A 15,217-nucleotide genomic window follows, 5' to 3' on the forward strand; every position below is an offset into this window, starting at 1 on the left:
CGCGTTCCTTCGTAGCGTCCGACCAATCTAAGGCGACATGCGCAGAACGAATGAAAACTCGCATGATGAGTTTGATCTTTCATTCAACATATATTTAGGATTTAGCCAAAAAAATAATCAAATTATGTTAAAACTGTTAAGACTTCTAGTTTGTTTTGTAGTATAGCATATAATTAGGATTAACATACATATCTAAAGGAAGCATAACGGTTCTTTAAACGAACATTTTAATATTCACTTGATGTAACTTTCTTACTTTAGTATATGCATGATTCCTCGTTTATCAAGCTTTTAATAATAGATTGTTGTAATACAACATTATTTGTCAACAATAGTGTTGCTATGAGAATGTCACAATTATCTTATAGTACCAACATTAACATAACCTAAATAAAAATCTATAGATCTATATTTACGACGCTATACGGGTGTTCGAGGCTCAAAGTGTTGCGTACATAAAATTGCGCTTCATTATTTGTAAAATCGAATATCTCACTGGAAAACACACGTTACTTTTAAACTAATTTGTTAGAAACTAACGAACTAAAATTAAGAATAATAAATTCATTGATACTTTGTGTTATCGTACAGAAGTTTTATATATGGGAGTAATCGAATTGTTCATAATAATTCGGTCCTCAACCTGTTAATTTCAAATGAAGTTCGAAATACAATAAGGAACTAGTTATTCATGCTGCAAAAATAATAATTGTCGGTGAAAAGACATGCATCGGTTCGTTAATGGATAAATTTGCTCTTCAAACTGACGTGAAGGTTAGCGTTTGCGATTCTTAAGAAAATTCCAGATTTTGGCGAATATTCTGAAAACATGGATGTGGAAAGAGTTGCTGTACTTGCTAGTGTAGGATTCGCGATAGCGATTGCAGCATTTGTTTTATGGGGTCCATCTCCTAAGCCTAGAAAAAAAGGTAGAATATATAGTGTCTCCAATTTTGTAATGCTTTTATAACAATAAACATACTGCATTGTAAATGTTTTTTTTTCTAGGAAAAGTTATTGGTATCAATAATCTAGGATATACTTGTTTTTTGAATTCTCTTTTACAAGCTCTAGCTGCATGTCCAATTTTTATTGGATGGTTGAAAAAACAGAGTGAGAAAAATGGAAAAGTTAATTTCATTTCATCGCTACTCTGTGTTTTTGAAAGTATGTTATTATTTTTACTAGGATATCAATTATTCTGCTAGTATTTGTTGTTAGGAAGACTAATAGTATTATATTGTTGTTGTACATAACATGTTTATAAAATCAATGAGTTATAAATTATGAGCATGTTAAAGATATTATAATTTACATTATAATTATATACATTATATACATTATATACATTATAATTCTGATTCAAGTAATAGTGTAAACATAATGAAGCAAAATTGTTAAATGTACTAATTCATATAAGTCTAGTCAATGTAGACTATAATCTTGTTAAAAATATTAATGTTATTAAAACTTGTAAGCAGAATGTAATTCTAAATACTTTTATTATTAGAAATTAATGGATATGCAGATGAATTATATGGTGATGTAACACCAATTGAAATAATTTCATCGCTTGGTAATCTATGGAAGTTTGCACCTGGGCATCAAGATGCGCATGAACTATTTCATATTGTTCTAAGTGCATTACAAGCAGAAATTCAACCTGGAAGTAGGGTATGTTTGTTTGGTGAAAATAAAATAAGCAATAAGAACTGATACTATAATGCATGTGTATATTTATAATATTTATTACTTATATAACTGCATACATATAATTAAAGAAATCCAGGGCAATGATAAATAACATCTGTTAATAAAAATTATTTCAGAAAGGTTGTTTGTCTGATGCTTTACCGCAAAGTCCGACAATAGCAACAGACGTACAAAAATTAAGTGATCCTTTAACATTTAGAAGCGTATCTTGTAACGATATTGTATCTGCTAATAAAAGTCCAAACATTCCAAATGGATTTGATAGAAATTGTAATAATCATGTTATGTCTTCAACGGCATCTGTTGCAAGTATTCCAACAGTATACAATAAACCAGGTATGATCCTTGCCAGATCCTCAGAATTACTTTCAAACAATATGGCAGTTGGAGATAGTAAGGAATCATTTAAACCATGGAGCTCTTTATGTGCTATGCCTATTTTTAATGCTCCATTAATATCAGTAGAAGTGCACCCATTTTCAGGCTTATTAACTAGTCAATTACAATGCAGTAGTTGCAAATGGAAGGTCAGTCTTTTTTGTTTTGACAAAAGCACCCTATATTTAATAGTACACAATGAATATAAGTATGTTTTTGTAGTCTGCTGTTCGTTATGATAAACTTGAAACTGTCTCTTTGCCTCTACCTCCTTTGGGCCCACATACTAAATCACATCACACTTTGGAAGAACTACTAACGCGTTTTGTAACCAGTGAGATTGTTCAGGATGTATTGTGCAATGGATGTGGAATGCGTTGTTTAGCTACTAAAACTTTAACTTTAGGGAAGCTTCCTAAGTGCTTATGCTTACATATATCAAGAACTACGTGGAGTTCTTCAGGAGTACCGATTAAGAGAGATGATCCAGTAAAATTTCCTGTAATATTGTCACTGGATCCTTATACTTTTACAGAAACGAAAAAGCGAAATGCACGGGTGAGATGCTTATATTTTATTTTAGTCAACGTACATTTATCTATGTTAAGATCTAAGATGAAATATGAATTACATAGGGTGATCCTGAAGCAACGATGTTGCTCGTTAATCGAACGACGTTACAAGATAAACACAAATATCAGTTGCGTGCAATCGTAGAACATCGCGGGCCTGTTGATTCTGGACATTTCGTTTGCTATAGACGAGGAAATAAAGCTGATCAATGGTTATACACTTCAGATAACGTAGTTGAGAGCATATCCTTGATCGAAGTCTTATGTGCCACACCATACCTTCTCTTTTACGAGCGTATCAATAGCATATAAGAATAGGTAGTAATGAATTTTAGTAATGACAACAAATTTAGGAATTACAGGCTCAGCACACTGGAATAATATGAAAATAATGGAATTGAAGAGACTGAGTTTTAATAGTAGTTTTCATATATTTCTGTTGCAAAGCAACTGGAATAATTCAAATAATTTGTTACATAAACTTGAATTTATATTATTAGATTCAGTGTTCCGTAGAATATTATCAATAAGTAATGTTTTTATGAGAATGATGTTTGAAGAACAAAAGTAAAATGTTTTTTGACTTATAAGCTTAACTTAATAATTTCCAGAATTCATTTAATGGTACATGACATCTACTTGCATACTTAAAGAAATTTTGTTTACTTAATTTGCACAATTCGGTAAAATATCTCACATTGAAGGCTACTGTGTCTTAGAACCCTGTAGTTTATAGTTTGTAGAGAATCGAATTAGTTACTTAACTAGTTTGAGGAATTGCAACAGTAAAATGAAACGGAATTTGTGCCAAATTATTTAATCATTTTTGTATATGGAGCAAACCATTAATTTGTGTATAACTAGGGCTTAGAAAATTGAAATATGTACTGATGCAATTACTTTGAATAAAATACACACATCTGCAGTTAAAAAGTAAATAAAAATTTATTAGAATTCAAGATTTTATTAAAAACATTAGAAACTTAATAATTTAATGAAAAATGATTCAACAATAAAATGTTTGTCTAAACTCTTAATTTTTATTTATTTATTATAATGTTTGCTTTAGTCATTTTTATTTTCAATTTACAATATATTAATAAGTATGTATCATATTTGTCCTGTATTTTAATTAAATATGTGTACAATTAGGTTTTTATGGATACTCGGTATAACTGTAATACTATGTTGAAACAAATACAGGGTAATAAGAATAATTTTATTCTTAATTTTTACGGCATTCTTTTAACGACCTATATTCCGCAGTAGTACTGAAATTGAAAAAAATATATTGTATAAAATATGATTACTTATAACCATTATTCATACATTAATAAAAATACATCTAAAATGAAAATGTTTACTTCTTCATGTTTTATAATTCTTTGTTTATTTTTTGAATTTTGTTTGCATTTGTTCTAAAATCGGTACCGAAAAAGCGCCCTCCTTTGAGTGATCCAGTAATGTCGATGAAACTACACAAGTGTACACATACACTATGTATACATAGTGCATATATAAAATTGCATGTGTGTTTAGTATTTGGTGGTATTTAGTATGATTGAGGAGTGAATGGTATGTTTGATAAAAGATTTTTGAATGCTGAATGAAATGTCAACATTCTGAGATTAAATTCTTTTGAGCTTACTTATGATGTCAACATATAATGAAATTTCTGGACTTGTTTGCATATGTATGAAACAGATGTGAATGTGCATGTACATAAGTATAGGTTATAATTGTACTTGTAAACTTTTGTAAATATTCAATCTTTCAAAATTTATTACGTCATATTCTATTTTCCGCAACATAATTGCAAGCATGCCACATTTTGTCAATATGACGGACGAAATCGTAAGTGTAATTACTACGACGAAAATTGCTGTTTATTCTTCGCGTCTTTATAACGTTATATTTGGTTTTTAGCAAATGCAAAACATGAACGATATTACTTCTGATTTTACTTGTCTCAAAGTATCAGCGTTAAAAAAAGCTTCTCGCATATCAGGCGGAGTAGATAGAATCACAATTGGTCCTGATTCAATCGTCAATAAAAACGAATCTCATGAAAAATCGGAAAATATAGAAAATGAACAGAATTCTTGTAATGTCATTTCTCCAACTAAATCTGTTCAACCAACAAATAACAAAACCTCAATGCCAAGTGGCATTACATTTTCAGTTGAAAAAATTCTAATAGAAAGCGAATATCAAAGGAAGGAAGTAGTTCGGGTAATATATTGTACTTGTAAAAATAAACACAATTTTATTGTGGAACATATAAATCTTTAAAAATTAATGTTTGTCTATTTAGAAAGAAATTGAGCGTCATTGGCAGCACATGAAGGAAAATGGAAAAGCTATAAAAGAGAACATGGCAATATCACGTTCACACATGGCAAAAGAACGAGAGAGAAAAAGTAAAGAAAATTATGCATATATATTGGAAAAAGAAAGAATTGCAGAGCAGGAGGAAATACGTAGAAGACATGAACAACAAAAAGAAATTGAAGAATGTAGAAGGAGAATGAAAGAGAAAGAAGAATTGACAAAAAAGATAGCAAATTTAAAAAATGTGTGTGTAATGAAATCTCATGATATTGAGGTTTTATTCAAAACTTGTAAAGACAAAAACTCCGCCACAATAGTATTATCCTCTTATGTTCCAAAATTAGAAGAGATACATCATCAGTTAGAGCTTATAGATGAAAAAACCAAGGTAAGCAATACAATAAAAGAGTAGACTTACGTAATGTAGTAAATGAAAAATATATGTCCTTAATATATACGTCCTATATAGATAGGAGAAGTGACTGTTACAGATTTGAATGCTGTAGAAAAGATGATTTATCAAGTTGATGAAATATTACTAACATTCAAATCAGAGATAGGTGAGTCATCTTTTGTATTTTTTTCTTCGTATTTAATGAGACATAACCATTTCCTATTTTTAATATTTTAGAAAGGATAAATATCCAATATGAAACAAATTTAACTAAATTGGAAAATACAGTGCAAGCCCAGACCCAGCCTAATGATTTACAAAAGCAAGAATCTGGGGATACTCAAACAGTTTGTGAAACAGTTGTTCCTGAACAAATAAGCACTAATATTGCACAGACTAATGAAGAAGAGAAACAAAATATAGTTATTCCAAATTCTCCTGAAGTAACACCCACTGTTAGTACAGAAGAAAGTGTACCAACTCCTGAACAAGAAAAAAGTAAAACACGTTTGTAATTAATAATTCCGAGTGACTTTTAATAAATTAATAATAAATATTTGTCATCATATTTAGGTGAGTTGTACGAATATGTAGATAAAGATTCGTTGCAAATATATGTGAATAGTCAGGAATTTCTGGATAATTATGTGAAAAATTATGAGGAATTTTTACAATCACCAAACACAAAAAAATTTAGATTCGAATGTAAAAAAGCTATAAATATACCTGTAAATGCTATTTCTGGAATTAACGAGCAACATTTGAGAGATAAATACGAAAGTTTGCACAATCTTCTTATTGGGAAATCTTCGCCAAACGTTAATCAGTATGCGCACGGAGCAGCTTTTTGTAAAAATATATTAGCTAAACAAATAGTGGTATGTAACTTGATACAATTTCTATAATATTCAGTAGAACATTAAAAAATTTCTGGAATACTCAATACATATTTCCTTGAACAGAACCAGGGTGAAACGCTTGTCTCAAGCAAACCAAAAATGGCGTTTCCGATTGCTGCTGTAGTCGTAGCTTTATGGAACGATCACCCAGATTTCGGTGATTTGCTTCTGGCACATTTTCACAACATTTGTCCATTTACGGTTCCTATTTTCATGCCAAAAATGGTTGGACAGTCCAGCGAAAACTATTATAAACTCATGGGCTACAAATACGCGGAAGACGGTACAGTTGAAAAGCATGATAAATATTTGAAAAGAATGTCTGGTGTAATGAGATTGTATGCTTCGATTACAATTACAACGCAAAGAAGAGGAATCGTTAAGAGTAATCCACATGGACTCCAAAGTGCGTGGCGGTGGTTAGCGGCTATTTTAAATGCAGGTAAATATACAGAGAACCTTGTGCAGAAATTTGAGTAAAATGTTCAATGTACATGCAATAATTATTTGATATTTCAGAACCGCGGAAGGAAGTAGCAGATCTTTGCGCGACTCTTTTATTAGACATGCTTGAAGTGGCCGGAAGTGCACTGTGGTCCGCTTACCCAAAACAGTTTCGTAAATTATTAATTCTGTTATTAGAAGAATATTATCCACGCATGCAAAAGGTAGGATGTATCGGTGGTGGACCATTAGTGCGACTCGAAGAATTTTTAAGAAGTACTTTGTCGAAAGGATCGATACCACCGCCCGAAGGTCAACTTCCTTCAAACTTTTGGTGATCTTCATAAAGCTTATGTGCTTTTTTCAATGTACATTAAATATTTCTTCGATTTCTGGCTGTTGTAATTCACGAATAATTATTACACTATTTGTAAAATAATTTTTTATAAGATTTTACGGGTTGTACGAACTTATCACGGATCATTGTATGGTTGAAGGATCATTTGTGAAGATGCATCTTAAATTAATTTGTATATAAAAACCATTACTTGTATTGTATTTATTAAACTTTTATCGCATGGGAAGTAAATGGAGTGTAAAAATAATAGGTAATTTATATATCCATATATGCTTTTGAATAATTCGATTAAAAAAAGGAATGTAATCATTAATAATATGGTACACTTGTGACTACAGATTTTACATCAGTGAAATCGTATAATTTTGCGGAATTTTTCACGAAACCTGTCACACCGAAGGGAGCGAACTTGTCTAGCCATTCTCTATCTTGATCTATGTTTAGCAAATAAGTTGTGATTTTTTTGGTCAACGCATCTGTAAATAAAGTAAAAAGTGATGTACTTCATTGAATAAAGAAAAGAAAAAAAAAACAGATCAAAATGTAGAAACGGAAATACTAAGTTTTTTATTATATTCAAATTTCTACCTGGAAGTGATTTCCTAGCCATGATCCGATAAGGTGGTAAGGGGCCTAAACTTGTTAGAATGTGAAGAGAGTTAATTCCTGGTAGAGTATTTCTGTGATATTTAATAACAGGAGATTCTAGGATTCCAACTTCCGCTTGCTTCCCTGCAACCATTTGCAAAGTTGCAACCTGCGTTTCGGCGTCTAAAAAATAATCAAATAGTTATATCTCTATAACAACAAAAATAGTGTATTTAATAGCGAAATACTGACCGAGAGTGTTACCAAAAAAGGCTGGACTTTCACCTCTAGTATACAAAAAATTAAATAACAATGCTGCTGCGCCAACATTCTTTTTCCGATCCGGCAGGGAGCATCTGTGGCCACGGAGATCCGTGATATTCTTGCAATTGTAAGATATTTGTAAATTAGTATTAAGTTAATAATAATCTATAGCAATAATCTAATCGCAAATTAGTGGTACTCTATTAGTAAACTAATAGATAGCTTAATTATAGTTCGCACATATTTACTTTTACGTGTGGTGCACGATCCGTTGCCGCAACGACATCGGCATAGACGCATGGTGAGTTATCTTTGTTCAGATGATGCTCGAAACAGAAACTTACAGGTAAAAGTTCACCATCCTCCCATTCTTCACTAGCTGGTAAAATAGCTAAAAAGAAAGAACAAATTCTTTAACTTCTGCAGTAATATTTAGTTATTACAGTAGACTCTCGTTATATTGTCATTTTCAGACGGATTTAGTAAAAGCTTTGAGATGGACATTTTTGTTCAATTCAATATATTGCCAATTTCAACAATACTTGGATTGGATTTTATTTTATTTTTTACAAAAGATGGCGCTGAAGAGCTTATTGTCCATTCAACAATACTTCTGGCACCTTGTCGATGGCAATATAACGAGAGTATACTGTAGCAAGCTAATGATGGTTTTCACCTACGAGTGATAAGTGAAGTTAGTATGCATTTTGTTAATTATATTGATTACGTTAATTTATTATACCGATATCTACGACTTCTTTTGCAACAGGTCTATCGCTCCTAGGTTCGTATAAGAGTACCACAGGTTTCTCGGTGGCAACTTCGATTGCTTCAGCGAGTACTTGAAACAAGCTGATCGGCAACGAAGGTACCAGATGTGTCGCTAAAACTATGGGACGCTCGTTGAGAACCGGCATCAGCAGAGGTGGAGATTTTCGTGGTACCGCCACGTTTGAAGGCTTCTCATTGCTCTGAAAATTTAAAATGATGGTAAAAATGATAGACAAATTACTTAAATAAAAAATGAATCTGTAAAAATTTCGTTGTTTAAAAATTTATCTTGCTTGAATTTCGAAATCGAAGAATGTAGAAATTTAAGGGAATATCTCTATATTCCACTAAATTTCCAGATTTCTCAATTTCTAAATTCCCTAATTTAGGGAGTTTTTAGAAAACTTGAAAATATAACAAATTCAATATTTTTAAAATATGAGAATTGTTTAAATAACGAAAAATAAATACAAATATTTAATTGTCTAAACTCACAGATTTGCAGGAAATGGGAATTATTTTGAATTCCGGCACAACGGTTTGTGTCGCGGTGGTACTGCTAGTTTTGGGAGCTTTAGCTTCCGTTTTCATCGTTTCCTTTTTTACTTCTACGGTTTTCGATTCGATGCTTTTGACTTTCGGACAATCGCGTATCGAATCGGTTAAGCTTTCTTTTTGTGGCTGTGTTTTGCTCTTTCGTGCTTCAGTTTCTTCTAACTCCTTCTTTTCGGTCTTTGACTCTTTGCTTTCCGATTTTTTCTTTTCGGTCTTTGACTCTTTGCTTTCCGATTCTTTCTTTTCGATTTTTGACTCTTTGCTTTCCAACTCCTTCTTTTCGGTCTTCGACTCTTTGCTCTCTTTCGTCTGACGATTTTCCAAGGAGACCGATGTTACAGTGTTCATTGATTTTCTAACAATCATCGAAGCCTTTGTCTCCGAACGGACTTCTTCTTGAATCAATTTATCCTTCGGAATGTTTGATGTGGACACCGACATGTTTTCTAGTTTTACTTCTGGCTGGCAATACTTAAAGCTGCCAACAGTCAGTTTACAAAAAATATGAAAATTCAGTTAAAAAATAATCAAAATTAAAATTTCAATTTTCTTCTTACTTATATTTTATTTTATTTCATACATCATAACTAATTCGTTCGATTTCGAGTTCGAACGAAATGTCTCGATTAATTATAATCTTATCATCCCTAGACGGTCTTCTCTTAATTAGTGATGCAAAGCGAGACGAATGCATTCCATCGTAATTATTTTTATATAATTGAAGGATGAACTTTGATAATTTTTTGATAAATTGCGTCAGATTTTCAATACTTGTAACTACTTGCTAAAAATATACAATATCTAATTATTACATTTAATGTATTATGTACAGTATTCTACATAAAATTATACTTATATGATTTTATATACAATTATATTATTTTCTATATTTTATATATGTATAATTTGTCTGTACATGTCGATTAAATTAATTAATTATAATAATTATGTTAATGAGTTTTCAATAAGCACTTCTTGAGTTACTGCGTTTTCAAGCAGGGTTTCTTTTCGAGCTAAATATATCTCGAATGGATATTGTTACGATCGATAATCCCAATCGATATATACGTAGAGATTGAACGTAAAAAATTAATAAAGTTAACTGATTAAATAGAGACATATTAATATAAATACTTGGATAAAATATTTATGACATTATTTATATGGATAATTTACTAATAACAATAATAATATAAATTCTAACACTGATATTATTGCAAGTGATTTGTCGAACAATTACGAATATGATTCTTTTAAATTAAATACATTTGAAAAATCAAAGTAATTAAAACAATTTTATTTATTAATATAAAGTAAAAAGTATTTCTGTCAAAAAACGGATAACATTCTTATTCGACAGTTGGACTATGTAATATCGACTACAAAGAAACGAGTGTTCGAGATATCGGTCATCGATGTACACGCGCCCGTACAAAAAATAAAAACATCGCCAACTGTAATTGCCATCATATTGTCTTAAATACTTTTACTTGTCACTTAATAAATTGCAGAAATATTGGTAAGATATTAAGAAACCTAATAACATCTATAAAAAATCTGTCACTTTTTTGAAAAAATATCCGATAAGTTGATGTATGAAATTTGGATAAATGTTGCAGAATACGGGATGAATAATCGAACGAGTTCGATTATCAGTGCCAATTTCATGCAATAAGTAAGAAAGCACGTAAATGCGAGCAAACGGTTGCCAAGACTTTTGTTAACCTCCAGGTTCATCAATTGTGTACCCGTATCGATCAATCAGTGATCAGAAATTTCAACTCACGTTTTGCTGCGTTGCAGGTCCAGTCTGGTTGACGAGACAACACTCGATGATCGAAACTGTCAAATGTCCGAGGAAGGAATAACTAAAACGTCAGTTGAAACCAAGAGGTATATGCGACGGCTGATTGAGCCGGTACGAATCCATGAATAATCTTCAGTCGAATGCCGCGTGATGGCTGCGTGTTCCAGCGAAACGATGCCATTCCAGTGCAGGTTCCAACGATACCGGTCAGAACATGAAAACATTGCACTTTGTATTCTACACACATTTACCACCACTATAAACGTAAGGGTATTCCACGTTTCTATGTGAGCGTACTCTGTACTTACATGTAAGTGCGATAGCGACACTAAAAATGGTACAAGGAAAAGAAAACGGTAATCAGTTTACTTTGGGATTTTTTTTGAGATTTAAATACTTGGATAATTAATATTTTTGTATCCTTATTTGAACAGACAGTTGGAGAGTGATAATTTAAATTTAGTTTAAAATGTGGACGTTTCCAAGAAACTGTACCATATTTCAAGAGCTGTAAATTATGATTATGATTGAGCTGTAAATTTATGAATCAAGAAGTACAGAATAAATTAAAGGAATATAAAGTGAGTTACCATGGGCTACCACTACTTCCTCAATGCCACATACCAAGATTATGCATCGAAAATTCACGAGTTAACGTATCCTTCCAAATGAACAATTCCCTGAAATACAACAAGGATAAAATAATTTTAAGAAAAAAAATACACCGACTTCGAAATGCACTAAAAAGTATAAAATAATTTCTATTTCATTCAATCATACAATTACGTCACAGATATGAATGAAACCTATTTACGCGTTAGGTAGTGTATTAAATACATTTCAACCTTTTCGGAGGCGGCGCAAAATTAAAAATACCTCAGTAAACGTTGTTGCCAATAATCAGTTGATTGTGGTATGGCGTATTGGAAATTAATAAATCCTGAGAAAGAATATGATTCATTATAGATATATCTGGGACTATACGTAAATGTAACGACTGCATCTTCATTTCGTAACGTTTCTGATATAAATGAAATTGAATCGACTTCTTTCGCGTGTGGAAGCCATGGATCTAAGAACCTATAAACGGAGCCCACGACGCGGGAATTACCAAATTTGCGGCAGATCGGCTCTATCTTTATAGAGTATGCGGCGATCGAGTCTTTCCGTCGCATACTCTATGAATCTAGATAGACCATAGTGTGAAGTTGGTTTTTTAATAAGTGCGTGAGTTGGTATGAGTGAGTAAGTTGGTAGGAGTGAGTAGGTTGGTATGAGTGAGGAGTTTGGGATGCGTGAGAAGATTGGTAGGACTGAAACAGAAGAAAGGGGAAGTAATAAAAAATGAGAGTGGAGTGAGAGCGTGGGAATAATGGAAAAATGGTTTTATGTATTTTTACAATGAATTAAAATAGTTTAGTTCAAAGAAAGATAAATGTTAATTTCAAGATCACCAATTCCCACACATAGTTTGTATACGCACTAACACCTATTTCGCGGCGTGCTGTCGAGTTATATATATAGAAAAGAAATAGCTGTACAAGCTTTGCCTATGTTCGGCAGTCCAAAGGTTGTCATGTTCAAGAAAATCTTTTAATTTTGCGCCGCCTCCGAAAAGGTTGAAATGTATTTAATACACTACCTAACGCGTAAATAGGTTTCATTCATATCTGTGACGTAATTGTATGATTGAATGAAATAGAAATTATTTTATACTTTTTAGTGCATTTCGAAGTCGGTGTATTTTTTTTCTTAAAATTATTTTATTTCACGCTTTTTAGTGGAATGGGGAGAATTATATAGGATACTTTGAGGCAATTCTTCTAGGCTTTTTTTTTGTCCGCGAAAATGCCATGAACATAATTAAGTAAAAGACAACATGGATATTCGATATGCTTTTTATTTATTTATTAAAAAATTGATATAAACAGTTGGGGCCGTCTATCACCCCGCGGCCGACTCCCCCCCACCCTCCTCCGCCTCGCCTTCTGCCGCGCCGTCTGCCGCGATACGGCTTCCGTCTCGTGCCTGCGGCTGTTCCTCTCACTGCAATGTAAAATTTGAACTGTTACATTTTTGGAAAATAATTCTTTATTATGTACGACACGGATTGGTTAACACTAGAACTACCAGCGTTCAATGTACATGACTTTTAAATCGGAAATAAGATAATAAAACAAAAGATGAAATATAAACATACCGTTGCACATACCGTAGTTCTTTATCTCAAAACTAGGATCAACGTATATTCGAAGAAGACACAATTTTACAAGTTTTATAATTTAAAAATAAGACACTTTAAACAATTAATTTTGACCCCTTCGGTAGTTGTAGTGTTAGTCATTTGTGTGATAGAATCTGTGATGCTTACCCCGCGACGGCTTAGCACCTTCCTCCTGTTGCTGATGCTGCTGCTCTTGCAGCGCTTGTTGTTGTTGCTGTTGCTGTTGCTGTTGCTGCTGCTGCTGCTGCTGCTGCTGCTGCTGCAGCGATTGTTGAGCCCGCATTTCCTCGCCCATATGCTGCATCTGTTGCTGCAGCTGCTGCTGCTGCAGCTGCAGTTGCTGCAGTGCATTCATAAGAGCTTGTTCTGAAAGAGTGAAAAACTATCTTAAAAAATAGTATAAACACGAAAAAAATACATACTTCATTATGTTGTTTATAAAAAACACTATCACTTTGTCCTCTTTCATTTTTTTCTATTACCAGTCATTTACGAGAAAAACGCTGGCAAGTAAATCGCTGAATCATGCATTATATTAATTTTCTATTGAAATTTTAATTATACTTACGAGTATTTTCATTCGCAGCCATATTTCTGCAAAAAAAATTGTATTATTTAAAAAATAATCTATTTGCATTTGTGAATAAAGTTCCGAAAAGCACTCATCCCCTATTTTTATTTAAAAATGAAAAATAGTACTTACCTGTCAACAGTATGGTGGTTGAACTGAAACTGAATAAAACATCTGCGGTATGTGACTTCCAAAGGAAGAGAATTGGTGGGGCAAATTCCAGGATTCCATGCTTTGTTCATATGTTTCATTGCAAGGTCATTTAGATTGTAAATATAGAATACACAACAACAGTGCAATACGCTTTGGGACAAGCCGTCCACTCTTCATCAGCTCCTACATTGTTTCAAGTTTGCCGCCCGCTTCGAACGTAAAGAAGGACAGCGCGTGAAAAAGAAGACACAGCATAAACAAATCGGTATATGTTGGCGAAACAATACCAATGCAATGCAGTATTCTCTCTGTAAATGTTAAAATTGTATCCCCACTACTGGGGGGATTCCCCACGAAATCAGTCAAGAATTAAAACACGATCGGTCGCCGAAACGACGAGAATCGAATATCGGTGAGACACATACTAATGCAAGCAAAGGAAAAGATTGTAACTTTCTTATTTCTTACTATTTTCATGAAACTATTACCGTTGTATTTGTCTAGATTTCCTGATTAAAATGACACCAAACATGATATAATTACGTTAACAATTGTGTGTGTAACGAGTGATTAAAGTTTTTAACGTAAAAGAGGACGGCGAATGGAAAAGAAAGAGAAGCAGAAGATTGACGCGTTCGGCAAACATGAAACACTCGTGCGTCTTCTGCCTTTTAAATTCAAAAATCAAAATTCTTTATTTTTGGAGTTTCATCAATGAAGCTTTGATTATCGTATTCGTCTCGTTTTTCTGATTAAAATGGTACCAAACACGGTATAATTAAAATCATAATTACTTGTATAGCAAGCCTTTAGAAGGAATTCGCACCTCTACCGTAAATGTTACATCCCAAACTTTTATGGCTTGTTACATAAGTAATTACGATCGTAATCGTATCGTGTTTGGAGTCATTTTAATCAGAAAAACGAGACAAATACAATGGTAAAAGTTTCATTGACGAAAAACCAAAAATAAAGAATTTTAATTTTTAAATTTAAAAGACAGAACACGCACGAGTCTTTCATATTTGCCGAACGCTCGAAACTCTATCCCTCTTTGTCTTTTGTATGGCTGTCTCTTTCTACGTTCAGCATCTCTTCCAACGTTTAGGAAAGGCAAACAGCAGTCAGTTGTATCGAGTATCGTGCCACGCTTTCTTGAGCTCAGCGCGATACAGGCAAAATTGAAGACTGCGTA

The 15,217-nt window shown here is 32.7% G+C and overlaps 4 protein-coding genes and 1 long non-coding RNA gene across 7 annotated transcripts in view; 3 read left to right on the plus strand and 2 right to left on the minus strand.

Annotated features, from left to right (window-relative positions):
* Window positions 1–74: 74 nt before the first annotated feature.
* Window positions 75–3,880, plus strand: Usp30 (ubiquitin specific protease 30). Of its 2 annotated transcripts, XM_003706199.3 has the most exons (6): window positions 77–929; window positions 1,009–1,167; window positions 1,511–1,674; window positions 1,830–2,240; window positions 2,314–2,649; window positions 2,727–3,880. In XM_003706199.3, the coding sequence occupies exons 1-6, from the start codon at window positions 830–832 to the stop codon at window positions 2,973–2,975; spliced, it is 1,419 nt and encodes a 472-aa protein (XP_003706247.2). In that variant the 5' UTR covers window positions 77–829; the 3' UTR covers window positions 2,976–3,880. The 2 variants fall into 2 exon arrangements, with proteins under 2 accessions (XP_012147580.2, XP_003706247.2); XM_012292190.2 differs by lacking the exon at window positions 1,009–1,167 and having other exon boundaries at window positions 75–929.
* Window positions 3,881–4,069: 189 nt separating this feature from the next.
* Window positions 4,070–7,645, plus strand: Gle1 (Gle1 RNA export mediator). Its single transcript, XM_012292189.2, has 8 exons — window positions 4,070–4,517; window positions 4,590–4,895; window positions 4,978–5,382; window positions 5,464–5,554; window positions 5,626–5,886; window positions 5,962–6,266; window positions 6,351–6,729; window positions 6,807–7,645. The coding sequence occupies exons 1-8, from the start codon at window positions 4,485–4,487 to the stop codon at window positions 7,067–7,069; spliced, it is 2,043 nt and encodes a 680-aa protein (XP_012147579.2). The 5' UTR covers window positions 4,070–4,484; the 3' UTR covers window positions 7,070–7,645.
* On the minus strand, window positions 7,373–11,196 carry LOC100875611 (uncharacterized). 2 transcript variants are annotated; one of them, XM_012292188.2, is made up of 8 exons: window positions 11,054–11,194; window positions 9,825–10,051; window positions 9,208–9,745; window positions 8,684–8,912; window positions 8,190–8,332; window positions 7,930–8,059; window positions 7,678–7,860; window positions 7,373–7,565 (listed from the first exon to the last, which is right to left on the minus strand). In XM_012292188.2, exons 3-8 carry the CDS (start codon window positions 9,706–9,708, stop codon window positions 7,399–7,401), a joined length of 1,353 nt encoding a protein of 450 aa, XP_012147578.2. In that variant the 5' UTR covers window positions 9,709–9,745; window positions 9,825–10,051; window positions 11,054–11,194; the 3' UTR covers window positions 7,373–7,398. The 2 variants fall into 2 exon arrangements, with proteins under 2 accessions (XP_012147578.2, XP_003706262.2); XM_003706214.3 differs by lacking the exon at window positions 9,825–10,051 and having other exon boundaries at window positions 11,054–11,196.
* LOC105663418 (uncharacterized) overlaps window positions 10,614–15,217 on the plus strand; it is a 147,826-nt gene continuing 143,222 nt past the window's right edge. The window contains exons 1-3 of the long non-coding RNA XR_001096900.2: window positions 10,614–10,786; window positions 10,887–11,430; window positions 11,509–11,730. This is a non-coding gene — a long non-coding RNA (uncharacterized LOC105663418). The remainder of the gene's footprint in view (window positions 10,787–10,886; window positions 11,431–11,508; window positions 11,731–15,217) is intronic.
* LOC143266004 (uncharacterized) lies at window positions 12,298–14,998 on the minus strand. Its single transcript, XM_076541154.1, has 4 exons — window positions 14,002–14,998; window positions 13,867–13,892; window positions 13,446–13,664; window positions 12,298–13,120 (listed from the first exon to the last, which is right to left on the minus strand). Exons 1-4 carry the CDS (start codon window positions 14,118–14,120, stop codon window positions 12,978–12,980), a joined length of 507 nt encoding a protein of 168 aa, XP_076397269.1. The 5' UTR covers window positions 14,121–14,998; the 3' UTR covers window positions 12,298–12,977.

This window comes from Megachile rotundata, chromosome 16, assembly GCF_050947335.1.
Source record: "Megachile rotundata isolate GNS110a chromosome 16, iyMegRotu1, whole genome shotgun sequence".
Classification (NCBI taxonomy): domain Eukaryota; kingdom Metazoa; phylum Arthropoda; class Insecta; order Hymenoptera; family Megachilidae; genus Megachile; species Megachile rotundata.

Bases quoted from the DNA above. Each gene is read 5' to 3' on its own strand.
- LOC143266004 (XM_076541154.1), bottom strand. From the start codon at position 14,120: ATGAAACATATGAACAAAGCATGGAATCCTGGAATTTGCCCCACCAAT. The intron at 13,665-13,866 runs GTAAGTATAATT...TCACTCTTTCAG, and splicing joins GGCTGCGAATGAAAATACTC to AACAAGCTCTTATGAATGCA. The intron at 13,121-13,445 runs GTAAGCATCACA...TTTACATTGCAG, and splicing joins AGGTGCTAAGCCGTCGCGGG to TGAGAGGAACAGCCGCAGGC.
- Usp30 (XM_003706199.3), top strand. From the start codon at position 830: ATGGATGTGGAAAGAGTTGCTGTACTTGCTAGTGTAGGATTCGCGATA. The intron at 2,241-2,313 runs GTCAGTCTTTTT...ATGTTTTTGTAG, and splicing joins GCAGTAGTTGCAAATGGAAG to TCTGCTGTTCGTTATGATAA. The intron at 2,650-2,726 runs GTGAGATGCTTA...TGAATTACATAG, and splicing joins CGAAAAAGCGAAATGCACGG to GGTGATCCTGAAGCAACGAT.
- Gle1 (XM_012292189.2), top strand. From the start codon at position 4,485: ATGCCACATTTTGTCAATATGACGGACGAAATC. The intron at 4,518-4,589 runs GTAAGTGTAATT...TTTGGTTTTTAG, and splicing joins TCAATATGACGGACGAAATC to CAAATGCAAAACATGAACGA. The intron at 5,887-5,961 runs GTAAAACACGTT...CATCATATTTAG, and splicing joins AACTCCTGAACAAGAAAAAA to GTGAGTTGTACGAATATGTA.
- LOC100875611 (XM_003706214.3), bottom strand. From the start codon at position 9,708: ATGTCGGTGTCCACATCAAACATTCCGAAGGATAAATTGATTCAAGAA. The intron at 8,333-8,683 runs GTATAATAAATT...CTTTCTTTTTAG, and splicing joins AAAAGAAGTCGTAGATATCG to CTATTTTACCAGCTAGTGAA. The intron at 7,566-7,677 runs GTAGAAATTTGA...CTTTATTTACAG, and splicing joins GGCTAGGAAATCACTTCCAG to ATGCGTTGACCAAAAAAATC.